Source organism: Dermacentor silvarum, chromosome 6 (assembly GCF_013339745.2).
Source record: "Dermacentor silvarum isolate Dsil-2018 chromosome 6, BIME_Dsil_1.4, whole genome shotgun sequence".
In the NCBI taxonomy this organism is placed as follows: domain Eukaryota; kingdom Metazoa; phylum Arthropoda; class Arachnida; order Ixodida; family Ixodidae; genus Dermacentor; species Dermacentor silvarum.
In genome coordinates this window covers 63,776,513-63,799,561 of record NC_051159.1, presented here as the reverse complement: position 1 = coordinate 63,799,561, position 23,049 = coordinate 63,776,513, and the positions used below count along the sequence as shown (strand labels likewise).

The 23,049-nt window shown below is 45.6% G+C and overlaps 1 protein-coding gene across 1 annotated transcript in view; it reads right to left on the bottom strand.

Moving 5' to 3' along the window:
* Positions 1 to 298: 298 nt before the first annotated feature.
* Positions 299 to 23,049, bottom strand: part of LOC119455534 (uncharacterized) — a 189,190-nt gene continuing 166,439 nt past the window's right edge. The window contains exons 4-8 of the mRNA XM_049669029.1: positions 10,913 to 11,099; positions 7,808 to 8,025; positions 4,573 to 4,708; positions 491 to 877; positions 299 to 309 (exon numbers count right to left, since the gene is read on the bottom strand). Of these exons, the coding sequence (XP_049524986.1) occupies positions 299 to 309; positions 491 to 877; positions 4,573 to 4,708; positions 7,808 to 8,025; positions 10,913 to 10,991 (831 nt within the window). The 5' untranslated portion in view covers positions 10,992 to 11,099. The remainder of the gene's footprint in view (positions 310 to 490; positions 878 to 4,572; positions 4,709 to 7,807; positions 8,026 to 10,912; positions 11,100 to 23,049) is intronic.

The window sequence follows — 23,049 nt, the reverse complement described above, 5'->3', positions numbered from 1 at the left end:
TTCTGATACCCAATCAACAATCATTAGTTAAAATTTGGCAGTGTACTTTTCAAAGCCGAGTCAGCAATGCATATTGTAGGCGTAAGAGTAAGTGCAAATACTCGCTGCAATGGCTCAGTACCTATGGCGTTGTGCGGCTGAGCAGAAGGCTTCGAGTTCAATTCCAGACTACGGCGGCCACCATTCTAAGTGGGCGGAACGTAAAACATTCGTGTACTGCAATTTGAGTACTTATTAAACAAACCCGGGTATTTAAATGCATTCCTCAGCCCTCCTCTACAACGGCTTTCAGAGCCCACTACTTGGGACCTAACAGGATCCCAAGCATTGCTTTAAAACCGACAGATAGATATTAAGGTCGGCAAACAGAACTGAACGTTGCAATTTCCAAAGACTAGTAAAAAACAAATAAAAAAAACTGCAAGCCTGCGACTCGCAGCTAAACAAACGAGAAATGCAGTAAAACAACGCCGAAGAAATGTGTTCGTGCCTCGGCTCGTGTTCTCGCTGATGTGGAGTCCGGACTTCTGGTGGCGGCCTCCGGAGGACGAGGAAGACCCGAACACGAGCTCCTCGTTGCTCATGGTGTAGACTCTGGAGATGGTGGCGGTGCACTTGAGCTTCATGTTGCCGCCCCGGAAGTGGTCCTCGGTGAGCACGAAGCGCAGGCCGAGCGAGGCCGTCTCCAGGCCATCGGCGTGCAGCGTGGTCGAGTACTCGGTGGTGCCGTCGGCGCCGGCCACGGCCACGTCGTTCACGTACCAGCGCAGCGTGGCGGCGGGCTTGGACTTGGCCGAGGTGCAGTTGACGCTCACGGTGTCGCCGATGCGGTACTGCGCCTGGCCGCCCGTGATGCGCGGGCCCTCGGTCGGAAGTACTGCGCTGCGCAGAGCAGCAGCAACAGCACTGTTAATGGGGCGCTCACTAATGAGCAAGACTAAATTAGTTTAGAATTTTATTATTGTATTGCGCTTAGTACTAGACTGGCGGAAGGACTAAAGATAATGAACAATCATGAACAAAAGCGCCATACGATAATGAACGTCCACCAACTATTCCCGTTCATTGCTTTACTAGTTTAGGCTATAGTAAGGTATTCTTTATCAACACAATTGCTTATTGGTCTGAAGGAAAACGTTTGAGTATTAACGTGAAACAGGAAAGCCTGAACTTTCTTGTCTTCTTTTACCTGCACGCCGGTATGAGAGTATGACAATATTGTTCTTTTTCTTTTTTTCTTTCTTCTATTCGAGTTGCTTTTTTTGCAGAAGTTCTCAAAATTTCTCAGTTTGAGTATAATGTTCCTAGGAGTGTCATGTAGTTCTATCTTTAGCGATAAGCAACTAACTCTCAAATTGAGCAGCCGCTCTCGATGATGATTTAATGGCATCGCATTTGAAACCGGGCGGTGACAAATAGTCACCTGCTTGATTTAATCAGGTATGCTATACATGTTTTTTATGTAGCATTTTTGTATACATTTGAATGATTCTTTTCCCTCAATATCTACCTTGTACCGGTATACCTATGACTGTAAGATATCAAATCAGGTCTTATCAATCTCATCCTTGCTTTTTTTTCTACCAATACTCTAAACATCTCTGGCTTATCTCGACTGCTGATCGGTTGATCTTTTCGTCCACTTTAAACCCAAGCGCCCCCGGAAGGTGTACGTTAACTACTGTTCTCACTGGGTGAATCCCTTCACATTCCATTAGGATGTGTTGAGTGGCTTCCGGATCTTTGCTGCTGCATACACATGCCTCATCTAGTTCCGAATATTTGCTACGGTATGTTTTGGTCCTTAGGCAACCGGCTCGAGCCTCAATTAGCAAGGCACTGCCCTTTGTGTTATCATACAGATTTACCCTTCTAATTTCTTTCTTCTCAATCCGTGATGTCACCGCCATCTGGTGTGGGAAGTTGAAGTGCTGGTGTCAACACCTGTCTTTCCTTTTTCTTTTTTTTTTCTTTTTTTTATGCATTTCTCGCTTAACGACCTTGCTCGAACTGCGGAATTAAGCTCTTTGTCATTGCAGACGCGCAATTTACGAACAAATGATCGCTAATACAACTTCTACTTGATGTTTCTTTTTAGTGTCTCTTTAACGTCAACACAATACGGCAGCACTCGTTGAGACTTTCGTTTGAGCGAGCTTGGCGTAGTTTCACAACCCGAAAAATGGACGCTTCAAGGAAGGACGGTAGTAGACTGAACAGTTTTTCTTCCTTCAAGAGACAATAAGGCAAGCGCAAGCGCACCATGTTCTTTCATACCGAGGCCACGCGCACGATAAAAGTTCGATGCATAATCATGGCGCGCTATCACTTCGTAATTGGAAATTTCGCTGTCGCGCAATCATCCACAAGCGTCATAGCAAATGTAGTGCATCGAACCGAACATGTAGGTGGCATCGTGTGTACTACCTGCGTTTTACATTGCGAGGCGAGTAGGCGGTAAATACTTCGGACGCTGCTCGACGAGTGCCCCGTTCTCGTCTCGTCAAAAACCTCCGAGCCGCCGCCCCTCGAGGCACCGGCAACATTCACCAACGCCGCGCGCGTTCGGTGCGAACGCGGGCAAAACGCCGACAGCGTCGACAACAGTTTTGCGCGTTCCTGGTGCTGCTACATGCCCAAGTTACAGCTTATAAAAGCTCTCTACTAATTATTGCGATAGCAATTATATGGACACTCAAAAGCAGATTTCTGCCGTCGCCATCGCCGTGAGGTTCCGTATGACGTCATTTTGAGGTGAAATCGTCGCCGCGCGCCGAACGCTGTATGTGCGAGTGAAAGGGCGCGAGGGGCGCGTCTTTCACGGGGAGTGAACGCGCGGCGGAGAACAAACGCGCGTTCTGCGCCGTGCTCGCTTAAGGGCTGCAGAAGTAGGCGTCTCTTTTCTCCTTTACAATCACCATATGTGTAGAGCAAACGCGCCTTCTTCAGACGCGCGAGAGGCCGTGGGGGAGGGGGAGGGAAGGGAGGCGACGTTTAGCTGCGGCACCAAGTGCCTATTTATATCAGAGGCTCCAGCAACAGTCACCAACGCCGCACGCATTTTGAGCTAACGCGGGCAAAACGCCGATGGCGTCGACAACAGTTCTGCGTGTTGTTGCTACCAAAGCCGCTCACCTTACTTCGTATGACATTGCTGTGTTGCTATCGCATTCATTGCTTCGCTCTTAGGGCGAAACTGTGACATTTTTTTTCCATCGCAACTGATGCTTCGCCTTTCGGGAGAATTTTTTTTTTACATCACACGATCGTCCCACTGGATGTCAGCGTAGAATAGTACAGTGTAAATAAATGGCGTCACTCTGCAGAGTCGCTCTTTTATCCGTCATTATAAGTTAACGAGAATCTGAAGCAAAAGCTTTGTTCTAACGGATTCAAGATCGTGCATTTGTTAGCCCGTGGAGCACGTTGTATCTTGCCTCCAGCTTCCGAGGAAACTACTCGGACTAAAATATTTACGGGCTCACTCTGCTCTTCGGTGTAACATTTAGTCACAGGATGAGTGGGGTGTATGTTTTTACTGTGACAGCTGATCAGAGACAGAAACTGAGATTGCTGTGTCTATCCGTCGTGTCTGCACGCTACGCCCGCGGCTGTCGTCATCAGGCCACCTCTTCATCCGCACATTCACCGTTGCTATAGAAAGAATATTATCAAAAGCTTGCCCGCAATCTCGGGTTTGAACTCGGGCTTCTGCTACAACGTGCGAGTGGGCGCTCGACACGCTGACCACGGTGCGAGGCTTGGCCAAATGGTATTTCAGGCGAGGTCGTGCGCCGCACAGACCCTGTGAGTTCTGGCATCTGTGCAAGTATGTTGAAAGCCACGGCAAACAAGCAGTGTTGTAGCTTACGAGAAGGAATCCCTGAAGTTTGCCGATTCATTTTTCTTCTTTTTTCGAAAGGCACGTCTCGGTAGTAGATCACTCAGCCTTGTTCATTTGAATATATTTGCGCATCAGGTGCAAGCTGAGACGCATTCATTATTGCGTTCACTCGCTTCACATCTATGGCACTGCAGCGTGCGCCATTCTGAGTCAGCGCATGCATGCGTCTGTTCCGCGGGATTTATGCAGCCTATTATACCAGCGCCACTTAGTCGCGAGAGCCTATTCGTACTCAGCAACACTCATCGGTATGAGCTCTATCTTGCGGCCTGAAAACGAGCGTCCTAGCTTCTTTGAGCAAGTACGCGTATTAACTGTGCTTTCCGACTTATAGAGCTTGCACATGCATGGCGCGTCATGTTTATATTAATCCATAATTCACGCAAAATGTTGTATTATGGTCCATTTCCACATTTAACTAATCCTGTTGTATTTAAGTCCTAAATTTACTTTTTCACATTCCTATTTATAACTCTGAACGTAACCACTTTGTTCAGCTGCTATTCTATAGTTATACTTAAGGGTCGTATAACAAGAGGTCCAATACAGTGCTTCATTCTGGGACGTCTTTGTGTACATTTGTTACCGTACCTGGAACCACAATTGAAACCGATAAAGTGACACTGAAACTGCACTGGTTGAAGCTGCAACAAATTGTAGGGGCTTGCCTAGCACGGCCATGTCCTTCTGGCCGCCGACAGTGTCGAAGGAAGGAGCCTCCGCAGACACCTCGCACCGGTATGTACCGGCGCTGTGTAGGTTCACGTTACGCAGATAGACCGACGTCCGCCCCGATCGTGCCAGCTGCGTTCAGAGAGGGCAAAAACAACCGTGATTAGAGTGAATATCCAAGAGTTCCACTAACGCGTCTGTTTACACGAGTCGCGCCTACATCCTGAGCAACAGTCGTATCGTGCGTTTTACTTGCGAACTGACGAGCATTCGGCGCAACAGTAGATTAAACCAGGGCTAGGCAGTCTAGAACTACGGGGAAAAAAGAAAAAAGACCGTCTATCAGACACTGCCTGATTTACGCACATGGTCTCACGTTAGTATGAAAGCAGTGGGCGTATTACCAGACAAATACTATTCACAGCCGCTCATCGTAGTCCACGTCCTGACCTCACGCAATGAAATAAAATAAAAGCAAGTCATTTCTTTACATCTATGCAACAATCGTAATTTTACACTCGGCGTCATTTTTCCTGGTGATTTGTTAAGTGATGTAGCTTCGTTTTTCTTAGTGCTCTATATTCAGCAGCTTAGGTCTAAAAAATCGGATGCAATTTCAAACCTTTCATTGCCCGATTAGTTACATAAACACTACCCTGCATAGCACAGTATCAGTAGGCCTCAGTAGCCCACGTGCCAAAAAAAGAACGCCAGCTACTATAAAGCTACAATATAAATGATACCCTGGACAATTAAGACGCACTTTGATAATCCCGATGTAATTTACACGCAGTCGTATCTCGCTGGTAAGAATCTCACTCAACATTACTTGTAGGAGTAGTTATGCCTACGTTTGATGAACTCAAGACAACTGAAAAGTCTAAGTCAATGATACAGAGAAAGACGGAATGGTAGTTTCCAAATTCGCGTCGCGACAGCAAACTAAAAATACATTTTTCTCTATGCACGAAGTCAGATTGGGGAAACTTGTCCGCCATGTTATTGGGTGTGGCTTTTGTTTACCATGCGAAGGGGAGTAGCGTGTGTCAGCTAAAAGCGGCAGCGCCTCTTCTTTAAAAACACATTAAAAAAAAGTTCAGATATTTTTCAAGGCCTGAAGAGCTGTAGACATTTTCTTCTGTATATTCTACGTTGAAACAACGCTGCAGTGCCCTTGTGATTAAAGTCATTGTTTTTATTACTTAGCGAAGAAAAGGAAACGTTATCAATTATTATGAGCAATGAATTATATTACGAAACAAAGCACGCAAACAGACAACAAGGACAAGAAGCAACGAAGACAAGCGCTGACTTCAAACTGTGTTTTATTTTGAAAGAAACTTATGTAAGCACGCACGTGTTTTTATATCCCCGAAGAAAATTTAAAAGTAACATACCCGTGACAACAAGAAGATAGCCAAATTGGGATCGTATCCCGGCCGCGGCGGTCGTATTTCGATGGAGGCGAAATGCAAAAACGCCCGTGTGCTTGCGTTTTAGTGCACGTTAAAGAACCCCAAGTGGTCAAAATTAATCCGGAGCCCTCCACTACGGCGTGCCTCATAATCAAAACTGGTTTTGGAACGCAAAACCCTAGAAAGAAGAAGAAGAAGCCAAATTGGGATTATTGTTCAACGTAAGTGGGCGCAGCATTTCCCACGTGTCGCAAAAACGATAGCTCTTTTTGCGAAACAGAATAGGCTCACCAAACAGCGCCTTCTTCTTCAATAGCTCCTGCTTCGAATATTATTATTGTCGTTTGATCAGTCACGTTCCTTCCGTATACTCTGGCATCTTTAAAGAGGGGAGTGCATTTGCACTCCGAAAACTAAACACTAATTCTAACACGAACACGAACACTTGTGTTCGGGTTGCAAATGCACTCCCCTCTTTAAAGAAAGTGCGGAGACGCAGGGACGACTTTTTAGCACTACATTGTTTGGATTTCTGACGCGTCACCATCTTTGATGATACGAGAGTAAGCGGTAGGCACATGAATTATCAAACTAACATCATATATTAGGTGGGAGGTATTGCAACAATAAACTTCGTGGGGGCGCAACGTTCATAAGCGGACGGATTACCACCGAAGCTGTTTAGGCTGCATACAAGGGCAGAATACATTATGAAATCATACTTTTCATACGGCACCACACTATGCCGACACAAGCGCCACCGTGGTCACCGCACCTCCCATGCATATGCCGCATGACGTGCGTGACGTTACCTCCGACGCGTGTGACGTTATAACCACATAAGCGCAGTCTACGTGCACAGGCGCCGTCGCCACACTCTTTCCCCCTCTCTACGCATGCGGCGGATGCATACGGGGGCTACAGGTAGAAAGCTTCGCTGTAACACGCTGTTAGTAAGCCTTCTGTAGATCTTTAACAAGAGCTAGCGTTTTCGGGACGCGTAAGAAGTGGTGCGCCCTCTTAAGTTGAACCATGATCCGCACCCATCAGGGCCATGTTACTTTTAACTTTTCTACGTGATTATGAAATTACGTGTGTGCTTAAATAAGTATCCTTCTCAACATAAAAAAAATACAGAAGTCAGCGCTTGTCCTTGTCGCTTCTTGTCCATGCCTGGTTGCGCGCTGCGTTTCGTGGAACCCCAACTATCCCCGTCCCACACCTTGATGAGCAGCGCATGATGTTAAGAAACATTTCGAATTGCCGGTGTCACTTCTTACGAAAGCGAAGATGCCTTAATGCTGTGGCCTCGTGTGTCTACATTGCGCATAGGTACGAAAGCGCTGCTGTGCTTCTTGAGGTCCACCAACCTAAATGAACGCCAATGACAGACTGAACAATACACAGTTGTGTACGTGCATGCGAGCGTATACTGTGAACTTCTGTCCTTCTACTCATATTGCAGCGCAGTTTGTTCCCTTCTCCTAGTTCATGGTAGCGCCAACCGAGTTGTCTGATTACATTCTATGCCTTTTCCTCATCACTTTTCTCTCCTCTCCCTCTCTCCCTCTCTGTCAGTCACCCGAATTAATATCTTTCCAGAACACGGATGATATATTAAGTTGTGATACCTTCATAAAGTTTGCGGTAACTATATATATATGTATACTACTCGTGTTACTTCCGTGTCCGCGTTGCTTTTTATTACCCCTCACTGGGAAACGGACGAAGTATTCTCTTAGTCGCTGCTATGAACTTATTAGCGTGTCCCGACAGCATTGTGACCCAGCCATGTGTTGGCGTGTATTATACGCACGTCCACGTCGACGCCCGGCAGAGGCAGGAATTGTCCCGGCGGCCAGTCGTTAGGCACGAAGCGGTAGAACTCGACGTCGTTCTTGTACCACTTGACCGAGTAGAGGCGATCGCCATTCAACTCGTAGATGCAGCTCAGACCCACCGTCTCGCCCAGCGTGGTCGGGGACGGGATGTCCACGTTGACCAGCTTCACGGCGGATACGGTGGTCACGAAGCCTGCGCAATGTGCGGAACAACAAGTCCAGAGTGTCAGCATCCACCCACGCGTCTATATGGCGAATAGGACACGGCCAATGCCTCACACTGAAGAAGCACACTTTTAAGCAGGACTTTGCAAACGCATGTAAAGATACTCCGATTTTTGTTGCTTCATTGACACTTTCCCTGATTTAGCACACGTCGCTGTTCAATAGAACAACATCGACGTGGCAGCTTGGTCTCGTATTAGTGATTTGTTTTGCTCTAAGCTCCTACAAGAGCCACCCTCCTTCTTCACATCAGAGAATGGTAACTAATAAGGGGTAGTACAATTGTATCCGCTTTATTTATTTATTTTTTAATGGACACGAGGGACCACCGGCTAAACGATATTGAACCTAAACTTTTGTTAGCATAATGTACATAAGCCATCTCGCTCAACAAACAAGATGGTTATTTTAGGCACCATGTTGGACACAACACAGCTCGAAGAAGAGCCACTGCGCGTGATGCTTATTTTTTGTGTTATTAGGTCTCTGAGCACATCACATGCGTCCTTCTTCTTTCTGGGATTTTACTTGCCAAAACCAGTTCTGATTATGAGGCACGCCGTAGTGGAGGGCTCCGGATTAATTTTGAGAGCCTGGGATTCCTTAACGTGCACTACAATGCAAGCACATGGGCGTTTTTGCATTTCGCCTCCATCGAAATGCGCCCACCGGGGCCGGGATTCGATGCCGTGACCTCGTGCTCAGCAGCGCAACGCCTTAGCTAACTGAGCCACCGCGGCGGATTCACATGGGTCCCAGAGCAAGCAGTTTGACAATTGGTGCGGCGGGTATGTAGCAACCAAGCAACCTCCTTGGTAGCAACATGCGTGCCCGATTTCGTCTCATAGGTTTGGCACGAACGAACATTTCAATTCAGCCATGATGTTTTATACTGTGCTGGTGACGACAAGTTTATTAATTGTTTTAGTACAGCTTTCTTTTTGAACTTGCGTATTAGAGTGTGAGCATAAAGAGGTATTCGAAAAGTATGAGTACCTTTTGAATTGCATTCTTTGCTAGAAACAAGGCAGCCTCGCTTAAACATTTCTAGCCAACAGGAGTATGAGTGATTTATTCAAGTTGTATAAGCAAACGTTTTCTTACCTTCTGAAGAAATAACAGGCGGCAATATTTCAGGATATCAATAAATATTTTCTGAACGTAGTCGGTATAAAGTAGAGCAGTATTCGCAGAAAGAAATTTGACATTATTCTTGCACTGAAGTGATAGAAGCTAGAAAAACTTTTGTCTCATTATACAGGGAAATGTTGGTCTCGAATGTTCTATGCTGGCCCAGCTGGCTTACGCTAATCATAGCGAACAATGCAGACGACGAGACAACTGTTTATATCACTTGAAACGTCATATGGCGCCCTTCCACATATTTATTTTTTTTGTAAGCATTCGCATAACAAAGTATATTTTTCTGGGTCTCAAAGATACAAAAGTGCTAGAATGTTGCTTTACCTATCATTACTTTTATTGTTCTCCCAGATTGTAAATTTTCTGCCCAGCACATATAACAGTCTCAGGCATTTTTCACAGATAAGCTGTTATCCGTTTGCTCAACAGGACAACGTACCTGAAAAGGATCAAAACCGTCCGTGGAGGAATGAGCCATCCTCACGTGCTTCTTCAGTACAAGCCGTTGCATGGAAAATTCGTGTGTGCTTTTCCTTAGTCGCATAGCACTCAAACAATACGCTACTTTTTTTTAAGAATACAAGTACATAATTCATTACATTTGACCGTGGGTGACTCGGACTACGTCGCGCTATGGAAACAGGAATATACAGGTAGCTCTTCTACCAGTTGGAACGTTTCATCTGCCAGCATTTCACGAAGCTGTTTAATTCATGGAAGACCAGATTGTCATCTACTCCACAGTAGGCCGAAGGTAGGTACAAAGAAACCCAAACTGGTTTTTCAGCAAGAAAAAAATCGCTGTCAGAAAATAATTTCTAATCCCAGAACCGAACCCTGCACCAGCGCTGTTCAATTGCATTCGCCGTGTTTTACGAGCTCGTAGCAAAGGTACAGCGGATATGGCAAATAAGTTCTGCGGAAATCTACAAGTTAGTAGAAATATTCACGCAAGGTAAAAAAGCATTTTGCAGATACCAAGCGCATGTTGGAATCTTTGTGAAGCGATGCTTCCATGAAGCGGTCAATCAAATGCGACAAAACTGCTGATTTCATTCCAGTGTCCTCGGTGTGAGAAAGATACTGGCGCACGTAGCATGACCTTCTGCGCACCCATGCCACGCAACGTGGCCCATGCGGCGATTATCTCAAAGAACTAATTCGCGTTGGCACGATAGATGTATACGTGCGATTGTGGCGTAATAGTTAAAGCATTGGGCTTTTGTGTTAGGGTATACCGAGGTTCGATCCCACTAAATGGTGCCTAATTATTTTGTTTACGCATAAGCTATTCGGCAAGACAGCATCAGCTGCCGCGGTCAGTAAATTTTAGAATGACATCCACCCAACACTAGCACGAAGCCGCATCTTCATCTGCGCAAGGATTTCCTAGATGAAAGAGGTCTTTGATCAGTCTTTTACCTTGCGACTGCATTCTGTATGAACGTTTTACCGCGCGTATGGATCTGTTGGTGGCTAATAAGCATTGATTGATTGACTGATCGATAAACCCGCATGAGTTTCCTATGAAGCTTCATGCTATACTGGCTGGTGGATGACAGCATTGGCTTTCAAAAAAGTGCGTGTAGCTATAGCTTAAACGTTAGAAAAATCTGCTTATTAAGACTTCAGACTGAGCGAACACGAACAGTGTAAGAAAAAGGGGGCGCTGTTTTCCTGCGGATGGGTTTATATGGTCCTTCAGAACGCACCGTGTAGCCAGGCGATGAGGATGCCCCGCGCGACTGGCCTTAGCGCCCGTAGGCCTCTGGCAAGGGCCCGCCATGACATCAGATCGGCCTGGGCCTGGCGCCGGGTTCTTGCTCAGTTCTCCTTCATGCAGGCGCTTCTTCTCCTCCTCCTCCCGGCACCCTGTCACAAGATCACGTCTTCTCACTGCTGGAGAAAAGAGGGAAACGAAAGTTAGGGCAACTCCTGAGTTTGAGGACAGTTTTGCGTTGTCTTTCACAATTCCAGCCTTCACCAGCAGTACCCTTAGCGTCTCCTTCAACGATAATATTATGAACAAGCCTTGTTAATTCACACAGTATTGTTAAGGTCGTGCCTCTCGTATTGCGTACATCAGAAATGTCAGTTGCATTGACAGTGATGGCTTTGTAAGCGCAGCTGTCCTTAGAGACAAGCGGAAAATTGTATGAAAAATTTCATGCGAGACTCGAGCCATTTTTGCGAGAACTCTAGAACGCCATTTAGCGCTTGCTAAACTCTGCCTTCGGCATTCAAATGAACGAGCACAGTTCTTTTTTTTTTATGCAAACGGAAAGATATGAGAAACTGCGCGGCGAGCAATTACGACACTAGTACAAAAACAAAAAACCTTGGTTATAGAAAACCTTTACAAGGTGCTTTTAAAATTTTTACCTGTCAAGAAGCGTACTGACAGTTTACCAGTGAAAATTTGTTCGCATGTCAAAAAAAGTACGCGACCTCGAGGCACGAGCCACATTTGTCCAAAAATAAAAATCATGCTTCTCTTATTCCAATAAGTGTATGTACTTTTATGTTAACTACTTAACTAACGGTCTGCGGAGTTTGGTGTTAACATTTACCAGAAGTAATAATTACAGGTCTGCTACAAAGAGAGCTGTCTCGACCAACCATGGTGGCGGGAAAATGCCGTGGATGTCTTACTTTCGCATAAATATTTCGTTGCTGTCTGACTTCTCTAGAGGTAATTTTCTAAATACCTCATACCTGCAAATAATTTAGTTTTGTATCAGTTAAAATTTTTGTGCTGCGTCAGCAGCAAAGCTCGACGCAAAATTTACGTTCTTTCATTGATAAGCATATTGTATGACCCAAAAGTCGCCTTTTCGTAAGCGCCCACCACATCCTGCATACTGCTGCTTTCAAGCTTTACACCACTGAAAAGTTGCACCAGACATAATGGAAACGGAGTCGCAATAATTGGCAGTCTCGTTTTCTTATACCCACAATGAAAATATGTTGATGCCTTGCACGCAGTTGCAATTCCGACGGTAATTCATATTCATTCCTTGCCCAGAAGGAAAAGGAAAAGAGTGATGAGGATCAGTGACAAGTCACGAGGATCCATTAAAGGTTGCGTTAATGTGGAAGAAACAGGAATTTCGCGTAGCAGTTATTGTGCACAAAACAAACGCATAAATAAAATTGGGAGAGTCGGAATCGGCTTCGCAATGCAAGAAACACTTCCCCGTTCAGTATTGAGCCCGTAACACTAATGACGAGGGCATATTAATTGTCTTTGAGCTTGAACGTAGTTACGGCACAGCACAAAAATGCTTGTGCATGCAAGAAATCTCACTACATTTACTCCTTTAAGTGCGGTACTTGCATGCATAAATGCAGTTAGGCTCTTCGTAAAACCGAGCGAAACTGCCTTATGTAACAATTGAAGTTCAAGGTTGCCAAAAATAGCCTGCTTGATAGCTGAGGCACTTTGCCCTTTTCCCGTGCCAACTTCATAATGCAAAATAAACGCGCTCAAGTGCGTTTCTCCATCTGGTAAAAATACCCGTCTTGCATCAGAATAAGATTTCAGCACTAACCTCCCCTAAGATTTCATCTGCGTTCTGCGAGAAGCCTAAGCTCTCTTTTTTTACAAAGGCGCACAGACGTCTTACACATTGCTTCTTTTAATTGCATTATCATTAAAGCGTTGGGACGGTGATTATGAAACAAGGCATTTAAAAATATCTGACGCCTTGTCATGGTGTTATTTTGACAGACTTAGTACGAAGGCGGGTAATAATTATTTGCCCCTTGCTCATTCCGACCTCAAAATAACGAACACTCATTCCTCAAGTGCAATAACTGTCTTTTCTTTTTTCAATTTGAGGATTCCTCTAATCCTTCCTTTCGGCGGACGTTCCGAAACGAGACGTTTCGCAATGTTGAAAAAAAAAAACCTTCCCAGCTTCGTATCATCCAATAAAGTCCTCTACACAACGTCTCCACAGCGGTGACTCGTAATCCTCAACCATTTCTTCGCACAGCGGCACACTGTGAGAATTATCTTATTTATTAATTTTTTTTGCAGGATCGACCGCAGACTTGAACACTGCGAAATGTACAACTGGACTGATAGTCGTATTATATGCACGGGATGACAATGCCTTTGATCTCCTTAAAAATTCATCTCTGGCAGGTCATTTGGGACTCGAGGAACTGATGACAGCAAACTCCGCTGTCTCATTTTCGGAGCCGCTGATGTTTGGGACTGAATTTTTTGAACAGCAGTGCACTGTTGGGCTCCAATGTTAAACTGCTTTTTTTAAGCTGCTGTTTTTCAGAGCGGAATAATTACCTGTCTCGTTCACAGAAGTATTAACACTGTGGATTTCAATCAGAACAACAATCATCAGTCTTTTTTTTTTCTAGGGTACTCACTGAGTTTTGACGCCTAACTGGTAAAACGGGAAGACAGTTGAAAGCTATACCATTTGTTACATCAGACGGGACTGAAAAAAAATGTCACAGTTTCGCCCTGAGGGCGAAGCAATGAATGCGATAGCAACACAGCAATGTCATACGAAGTAAGGTGAGCGGCTTTGGTAGCAATGTGAATTGTAGCAAACATGAGCTGATTAAGTAAGCAGGTGTACTGCGGCGTAAGTAGACCGATATGAAGAGAGACTCGATGACCACGAGAAGGCGCGTGTGAAACGGTGGTGTTGATGAGAGGCGCTTCCCGTGGGCAGCGCACACACCTGTAGCGCTGCACTGCCGATCCGGGCAGCATTGCATGTGTAGCGTGCGTTGGAAAATGTGGCCCGACTATTACTAACTGAATGAACAAGCGTGGCGTGAGCGCGCACAAACAAACATGAATAGATCACACTGAATGACTGCAGACAACGACTGTCAAAACGCTGGCAGCAAGCGCATACGCCGCAGCGGCGAAGGCAGGTACTATCGTGAGCAATATGAGCTCGAACATGGGAGCGCGTGGAAAATAGCCTCAAAACCTAGATAGCGTCATACGTGGATGGCGCTGCCGAAATCGGAGGGGAAAGGAGGGGCGCTCTTCCGCTAACTGTTGGCACCCCCGCTTCGCTAGCGTACAAAAAAAAAAAGATAAAAGTGGCGTATCCGAACGCTCAGCCAACACCGCTTAGATTTAATACAAGCATGACCTGTGCATTATGGCAGTCTACGTCACAGCCGATATCTCAGCAGCTGCATAGCCTGATGGGTCATTTGATGTAGCTGTGCGCGTTGATGTGAATTGATATCACCGCTAGCGGCCAGTGACATGCTACAAGCTACCGTTTTGCAGCAATGATATAGAGGCGGGAGTGTGAACAGCCAGCGGAACCGCGGCGCCCTTTCCAATTTGTTTCTAAAAGCGGCCGCTGCAAATCGGCCGATGTAGGGTTCGAGGCTATTTTTCACGCGGTCGCGTGTTCGAGCTCATATTGCTCACGATAGTACGTGCGGTCTATCGCTTCAACGGAAACTGAGCGGCGAATGCACGGCGCATAAAGGTCAGAGCCGTGTGGAGATAAGGGACGGTGCGGGTGAGCGACGAGCGCGGTTGTTGGCAGAGTAGAAGTGCGCCCCCCCCCCCCCCCCCCGCTCTCTCCGGCGCTGGCTTCCCGCTTCCTTGCTTGCGCGTAGGAGATTGAGTGCGTTCGCTCTCCGTGATAGCTCGCGTCCCCGCACGCTTCCGCTCGGGCATACGGCGCGCGGCGAAGATTTTATCTATAGGGAACCTCACGGCGACGGCGACGGCGATGGCAGAAATCCGGTTGAAGTGTCCATATAATTGCTATCGCCATAAAAGTAAACAAGAAAAAAAATTTATATTCCATATCTGCAAAGCCATGAAGGGTTCATTCAGTGGTCAGCCGTGAAGCGCAGGCTGATGCAGCAAAGTAGCACGGGCACCCATTTCAGAATTCCTGCGGCTTCTGCTGACTTCGATACCCTACTTCAATGCGCAGAGTTTCAGCCTCGCCGCTATTCACGCAGCAGACTTACAATTTCCCAGCTTGCTTAGAAGCTAAAGACGCTGTTCATGCGGCTTTTTAACGCCTTACTAACCTGCATGTGCTCTCTGCATGGGCAAAACCTAGTTATACAGCATTCATTCGTTAAGATCAGTTGATTAAAATGCGTCTACTTAAGTTGCGCATCATTAATATACAGAAGTAAATCCCCTAACATCAGTGAAGACTGTAAACAAAAGCACATCAAACAATTTCGGACATTCTTCTGATCTCCTCACCGGGTTTGACAAAGGAGCGATTTCATTGTCGATGTGGCATCTCGGAGTAGAATTGGTTTGGCGACTGGTTAAACACGTATAGCATGCCGTATAATTTATTACCTATGACGATATTTTTACAACGGTACGAACTTTCTACTCGAGTTTTATACACATCTCTGGAGTGCGCATGAACCAAAAGAGAACCGACAAGGCAGAACTGCGAATCTTATGAAAATTAAGATTATCACAAACCGCGTACCATACACAACTTGTGTGTAAATGGCCGCATAGCTGGCCTAACAAATGCTTTGAGAGTTAACATAGGTTTTGGGAAGGATACTCTTAGTTTCGGAAGCGTGAGGCACATGCGTGCCCGCCCACTTGTGAAGTTTAAAATTTGTAAAATCCAGCGCATACAACTTTTCTGAACTGATACTTTATTGAACAGGGGGATGCAATACTGGAAGAGTCAAATATGCAGGTGATAGAGACGAGGGGTCGAGCGTGCTGCGTCCAAAGCGAGGACCCCAAGATGGAGGTCGAAAGGTGCAGTCAAAATTATTTGCAGTCTTTTTACGTGATCACCTCCACTGTTTGCCATTAATTTGCGTAAGGATAATATTCCGAGCTTTCGTTATGATTTCTGGAATAGTTTTATTGTTTTATTATCGAGCAGTGTACAGGACACACACACAGAAGAGAACCAGAAGCTTGCCTCGGTGACTGTAAATACTCCAAATTTTCCTGCTGGAATAAGGGTTTGTTTCTTGATAATATCAACAGAATATGATTTCATGGGCACCATTCCTTGTCTTTGAGACGTGCGAGAATGTTTTCATGCTGAATAAGCATTAGTATAGACTGATCTGTCAGTTGCATTTTGCAGGCATTTCTCGTCTTGTAAAGGTTATTTATTGGAGTGGCTGAGGTAGTCCTTTTTGACCTTCTTTGAGGTGGCCTTGTTTCGGAATAACCTGAGCAAACCTGATTTTGGTCATGAAAAAAAAAACATTTAGGAAATAAAAACACCGTTTCGAACTTAGAATTGGCCTCAAAAGTGGCCGTTGATTTACTGTGATAGTAAGCGTACATGCACTACGCTACCCCACCAGCACCACTTATGTTCCTACCCTTGCTGCGCACAACTTACGCACTGTTATCGTCATTACGCCCCTGCTTTGTTTTATATTTCTGCCCGAAAAGCACAGCAACTACAGACTGCTGACATAGAGAATTATTTGATTTAATTTGATTTGATTTTGACGTAAGCCGAACAGGTGTTTTATAATTACTCTCCTGTTTCCTCTCTCAGCTTAACTGCTGCCTTTACCCCACACTCTTCTAGCAGTTACTGAACAGTTGCTTTCACTTCCACGAAATCAATTTTGACCTTTCTTCGCGTTCACTTCCTCTTTCTTACGTAGCACCTTTTCCGCTCCAGTGATCCTGAGTCAGCTTCATCGGCTGATGTCTTGCTAACTAAATTCTTGGACAAAGCTGCCGTTCTCTTCTGACCACAAAACAGTATTTCGTTATTTTCCCTGCTCCTTTTTCTCACACGTATATGGCTGAAATGACTGTTGTTATTTTTTTCTAGCGCTTTTTTTTCTCTTGTGTCTTCATCGAAGATCGCATTTCCAACGGCCGACCGGCCGGTCTTCTCCTGCACTGATTGTTTGGTCCTCTCCGCGTGGCTGCTTGACCCCAGCGACACAAAGCAGGCATCTTCTTGCTTCTCGCCGCTCAAACTCTCTGACTCGACAGCTTTATATTTATTGGCGTGGCTGGTTCTCGTCCGCTTTTCTTTCTTCCTGTTTTCAAAGGTTCTTGGATTACATTTCTCTTTGCGAGAGAAATACAAAACATGGGCCGTGCCACCGTTTTCTGGACACCTCGACGCCGCCTTTGTGCTCCCTTTTTCGAAACATGGCGTCGTCTTTTGTAGGTTATGACGAAGGACGTGAAACGTTGCTGCTATTCTATACTATTCTGGCCCTCGCGCAAACGCCTCTGCTTACACATGTGCAATACACAGTGCTGTGCAGTTACAGTGCAATACACGTAGCTGTGTTCAACATAGCTCTTTTCTTTCCGTAAATGCATTAGCTGCTACATATGTAAACTAACTTGTCTTCACAGGTTCATTAAAAAACTGCTTTGTCTTGTGCCCACCTTTTCTTCTTCCCTACCTAACAACCCGCTTCATCGACATTCTCTGCGCACATCTCCACACTTTCCGGTAATGACTGTCATCTGTCCTGTGATGATAGGTAAGGCACAACGCTACTTCAGTTTAACCGTCAGGCCTTAAACTATGAATTTTCTTCATCACGATTTACTTCTTAAACGTTTGCGTTACGGTTTAAAAGCAACGAAATACAGATATTTGTTCATTTAATCTTCTCCCAACAAGTGTTCTCCTGGCTCAGCTTTCGGCTTTCCCGTAATGTGTCGCCGGTGAAAAACTTTCACCGTATACTTGTAGCATGCAAGATGCATCTCAATCCAGTCCTGCAGGATTAGCTAGGTTGTTTTATCGCGGCTATTAACGAGCACTTCCACGTACCTCGGGATCTGAGGTACACGGTGGCGAACAAAACAGCAGATAGGCGGGCGAACTGTGTGAGCTCACAGTTAATTTAGTCAGCCCGATGGACGAGGACGTGTGCGATTTGTAACCATGTCGTTGTTGGTGTTTTCTACGTCTTTGTGCGATCATTGTTGTGGTTATGAGCATGTGCCTCTGCGCCCAGTAAAGTGATTTTCACACGGGAGTACTTTTAAAGTTTGTGAATCGGCTAACAAACATGCAGCATTTTTTTTTTTACTTGTTTGAGCTGCCTACGTGCACTCAGGCTGCCAATTTGTATAATGGTGCGACTCTTAAGCCGCCTAAAACGAGCTTGAAATTTCTGGTCATGCAATTGATTAGGCACTGCATTTAGCAATAGTCGCTGCGTGAAAGCTATGGAAAAGGTGGGAAATGGGAAAACTTTCGAAATGGTAAGCACCCGCACCGGAATTGACAGGTGGTCTGTGCGCACGCCTGAGATTAACGCGACAAAGAGGAAAATAGTCCCGCTATTTCAGAATCGTTATTCTAGCGTGTGAGCAATCTATGGGTAGCAATTGTCATGGCACAAATGGTTTATCAGCGTGGATAGAAACAGTGACGTTCATTACTGTCGTGCTTCGCTTAAAAGTTATGAATGATGAATATAATTCTGTATGTACATCCCATTAATAAAAATAGGCAATTATCTGGAAAACAACTGACGTTCACTGGAAATGTAATGTGTTTGGAGACAGATTTTTTATGCAAAATGCTACGCTACCTCAACCCTTTGTTCAGGAAAAATGTTGAAAGAAGCCTTGGCAATACTACACAGCAAAGAAGCATAGAAGTTATGATTCATGCCGCTGGAAATTAACAATTCTGTCATCTCAACTGTCACAGCATATTTTTATGCCACGATTTCAAAACCTCCCAGCGCTCACATGTTGTGTGAAGGTGAACTGTGCGCCAATCGATGAATAAAAAAAAAATATGGGAATCGAGCTTCACGTCTTCTGTCATTGATTTCGGCTGCAAGAAACATGAGCGACAAAATGTAACGCGTTGGCCGGTACACGAAAAGGAGGAGGAGGAAGAAGCATAATCTTATTACATCCATTTCATTTATCGAATCGCTTTGACGCGTCTGCCTGCAAGCAATCAATGCCGTGCGTAGGGGCTCTCACGGGGACGTTCCATTTCTTGATTGAATCCGAACTCCGTCGTTCGATTCCGCCACGAGTGCACGCGGAGAGCACAGTGCAGAGGCCGAAACTGGCACTCGCCGAGTGTGAACGACTCGCATGAAAGTAGTGAGAAACCCGTTTCGCGAAGCAAGAACAATCCCTCCTTCCTCTTGATTTTAGCCCGCCGCAACAACTCTGAAATTTCAATAAAATGTCAGGCTCCCCCGTTGTGTGTGCTACGCATTATATGTCGAAACTTGGCTCAGAGGGGTCTCCGCTTTAAATGCCGGGCTTTTGTATCATGGTCGGTTTCAATTTTCTCGGAGGCAAAATTGCGCGAGATGTAGATCCTTAGAGTGTTTAAAAAAAGAATAAAAAAAGAATAGCAAGACTTCTTCATACTTTTCAACTCTCTGATTAGATTTTTCACTTGTTTGCGGATCGAAAAGAACGAATGTAGTGAGTGTTCTATGTTTCAATCTTTGAGTGCATCTCATATATTTGCGGTGCCAAGCAGTGGTCGATTACTTTCTTTCGTAACAGCAACGGTTTATTTTTTTCCTGTTTGATCTTTCTCGCTCCTGACTTATATAAGGATACATCTAGCATACATTCAGTAACGGTATTCTTTGCAGTTTCATGCCAGTCGCAAGCGACACACGTGCAGCCACACGTGTATTCCGCAGTATTTTGTAACAACGTACAGAATTATTTCTGCGAGCACACAAAATTTGTCAATTTCATTGACACCAGTTTAGCCTACGCTTGAACTTCTCAGACTGAGCTATACGCGAGTATGACACGTCAGTGCAACGCAGCACGCAAGGCAGTCAACTTCTGCCGGGAAGAACGAACAGCACCCTGGCAGTTACCAGGCGTCATAGAACGCCAGTGTCATGAACGCCGCCAGTGGCGTTGCAGGCATCGCGCCTGAATGGTGAATCGGCGTCAGTTAGGGTCTAGCGATATATTAGGACAACGTTTGCTCGAGGTTTACTGCCAAGAGAAAAGCATACCCACGACAAAAGCATAGCCAAGGTAGATAAACCTGGTAGCGAAGCTTCCATAGAAGCCCTTACGTTCAAAACATTGCGGTTCACCGGCGGCTCATAGGGCTTATATAGGGCCATCTGTGTGAGGAGGGAACACTTACGGCGGAAGAAAAAATAATGTGACGTCACATCCGTTAAAAACAGAAGTGGCGTCATTTTGTTCTCAAAGGCGCGAAATTTGTTTTCGGAAGCCTCCTACTACAGCTGTATATTCAAAAGCCCCGCCATACGACTTCATGCGCGTTGCGATCTTTCAGTGCGGAAACCGTTGCAGGAAAAGGTCAGCCGTACGGGTGTCGAAATCGCATTCCTGCACAGAACATACTCTCTTTGGAGGCCGACGAACGCTTGGGGCGTAGAGTGCTCGTCCTTTCGTCGGACGCCAAGCCCGTCGGCCAGCACTGTCGCACGATAACACCTAAATTAAACAATTATCTGGTGGTCGCAACTTACTGCTTTTGACTGAATGGATTAAGAAACAATGAGACTGCCCGCGTCACCAAAGTCATGACAACGGTTACATCTCCTGTGCTACACGTGTGGTGTATGAGCTTCCGCTGATTTGTGAAAAAGTTTACATCGGTAAAACAGGCCGGTGTATTAATGAGAGGCTTCGAGAACACTACAATTCTTGGAATTCCTCTGATGGAGCAAATCTGCCTCGCCATTGTCGGGAATGCGGCTGCGTCCCGCTTTTTTCCAATGTTAAAATCCTTGGTAGGGGCAAGGGCAAGACGGAGCGTGAAATTCTCGAAGATTACCATATCAATTTGCAAGGGGATAATTGCATCAGTTCTACCTCTCTCTCACTGATGCAGAAGGAACTTAGTTTCCTATCGCACTGGCGTTAGCTACGTGGCGTTTCGCAATCACCTTTGTTCGTGTGTGGGTGTCGGCTTTTGAGCTGCGCATGCTCGCCAAGTTTTCCTGGGAGACGGGGTTCTTCAATAAAGCACAGTTGTTAGTCCAGTCGTCGTGTGTGCCACGTCTATTTCTCTTTCCTTCGTCTTTTGACTGGTTTTTACTATTCGGACAAACGTCGACATGCAAAACAACACCGCATGTGAGGGGGACGTATTGTGACAGGCGAACTTTACGAGCGTGCCTTTCCACGCACTCCAAGAGCTGCATTGCATTGCAGGTGATAGCGGCGTCAACGCCCGCCGCTATCAATGGGCGCTCTCGTGGTGGGCGCTGAAAAAAGGTATTTATTGATAATAATCAAGTAAAATAGAGGTGTATCTGCTTTTCTATCCATGCGTATATAAAATGGATTAGGAACTTTATTTTCGTTGAATGAATATTAATGCGTCTCGCTTTAATGAAAAAACGCTTGTTTTCTTTCCCAGTGTTTATTTCCTCCAAACATAGTCGCACTTCAATCGCTGCTCCCATAACCACCCTTGCTGATGTCGGTGACAATTGGTTCTGAACCGCTTTTAGCCCGAAGCTTCGCGACCTATGTGGATCGATCTTGCGTTCACTTCGCTTTATCTTTTCTTTTTTTTTTGCAGCCAAGCGCACTGCGCATGCTCTGGAAGACTATCAACACTCTGCACGTAAATCGAGCATGAGGCATCAGCGGGATGGGGTGGCAACGACGTCCCCGCCGGCAGCGCCGACGGCATGAACATGTTTCGTGCCGCCCTATAATTGCCATCGCAATGAAGTTTCCTAATTATGCGGCATCTTTCATGCACGCGTTTAAGAGAAAAGTGCGGAAACAACGCAGCAACACTGTGGCGTCCTGCTAAGCGTGAAGACGCTAAAATCAAGTTGCTTTCATAAAGCCATGGGATCTTTATCACTACTGCAGATGATATGAACTTACAGAAAGAGGCAACCTGTTGAACCGGTCGTTGGACGTAAGTGTCAGAATTAGATTACGAAATGTTATCTCAATGCGAAATATTGCCTATTCGCAATAGGTAATAAGAAATCACATCCCCACGTGATTTCTATGCCCTTGGGTTTCGGCCAAACGAAATGCTAACAGGCGTACATAATGCATTTCCCTAAAGAGGTAAAACTAATGACGCGAAATAATACTCTCCACGTTTTTGTTTTTGAGTCCAGCCTTCAAATGTGAGGCAATTTCCAATGACACTCTCACACATATTCGTGCGGTTATGTTTTGTCTACATACCTGCAGTACCTCCCCACGAGCTTAAGGGCAATTGGTGCACTTCGCCTAATTAAGCACACGTAAACTGCAAAGCACGCTTCACCGAAAAAAAAGACAAATCTGTCTGGAATATTTCTCATAGTGTTAGTATATTGCCATTATTGCTTTGCGCCGACCAACGGTCAAAGGCGTACTTCGCGCCAAAGCTGCGTGAATGATTCGTGTCGATAAAAGCGGAAAGGTTGGCCACAATTGTGCCACCTTGTCAGTCCAGCCGTGTATTGACCGTTGCTAGTTGTCCGCAACAAAAACTGAAAACCACGATGTGCTCATGACGATGATAAGGCAGTTCATTGCCCCGTCCGGAAAATACATCAGTGAAGCCCTGGCGCAACATACAGGCTATGACGGATACCCAATGGGGGGGTGCAGCTCCTTATTCTACAACTTCGAGTTCTTCCTTAACAAGCACCGAAACCTAAGTACAAAAATGTCTTCCATTCCACGCTTATGGAAATGCGGCCCGCAGGGACCGGTAGTCGAACCCGGCACTTTGTGCTCAGCAACGGAGCGCTATATAGCCTCCGAACCACCGTGTCAAGCGTAATATGAGCGATGCCTCGCGGCGGCACCCATTTTGGTTCATCGTACTGCGCCCGAGAAAGCGTTATACGAACAGCGAGGTTACAAAAGGGAAGCAAGAGGTGTAGTGGTACT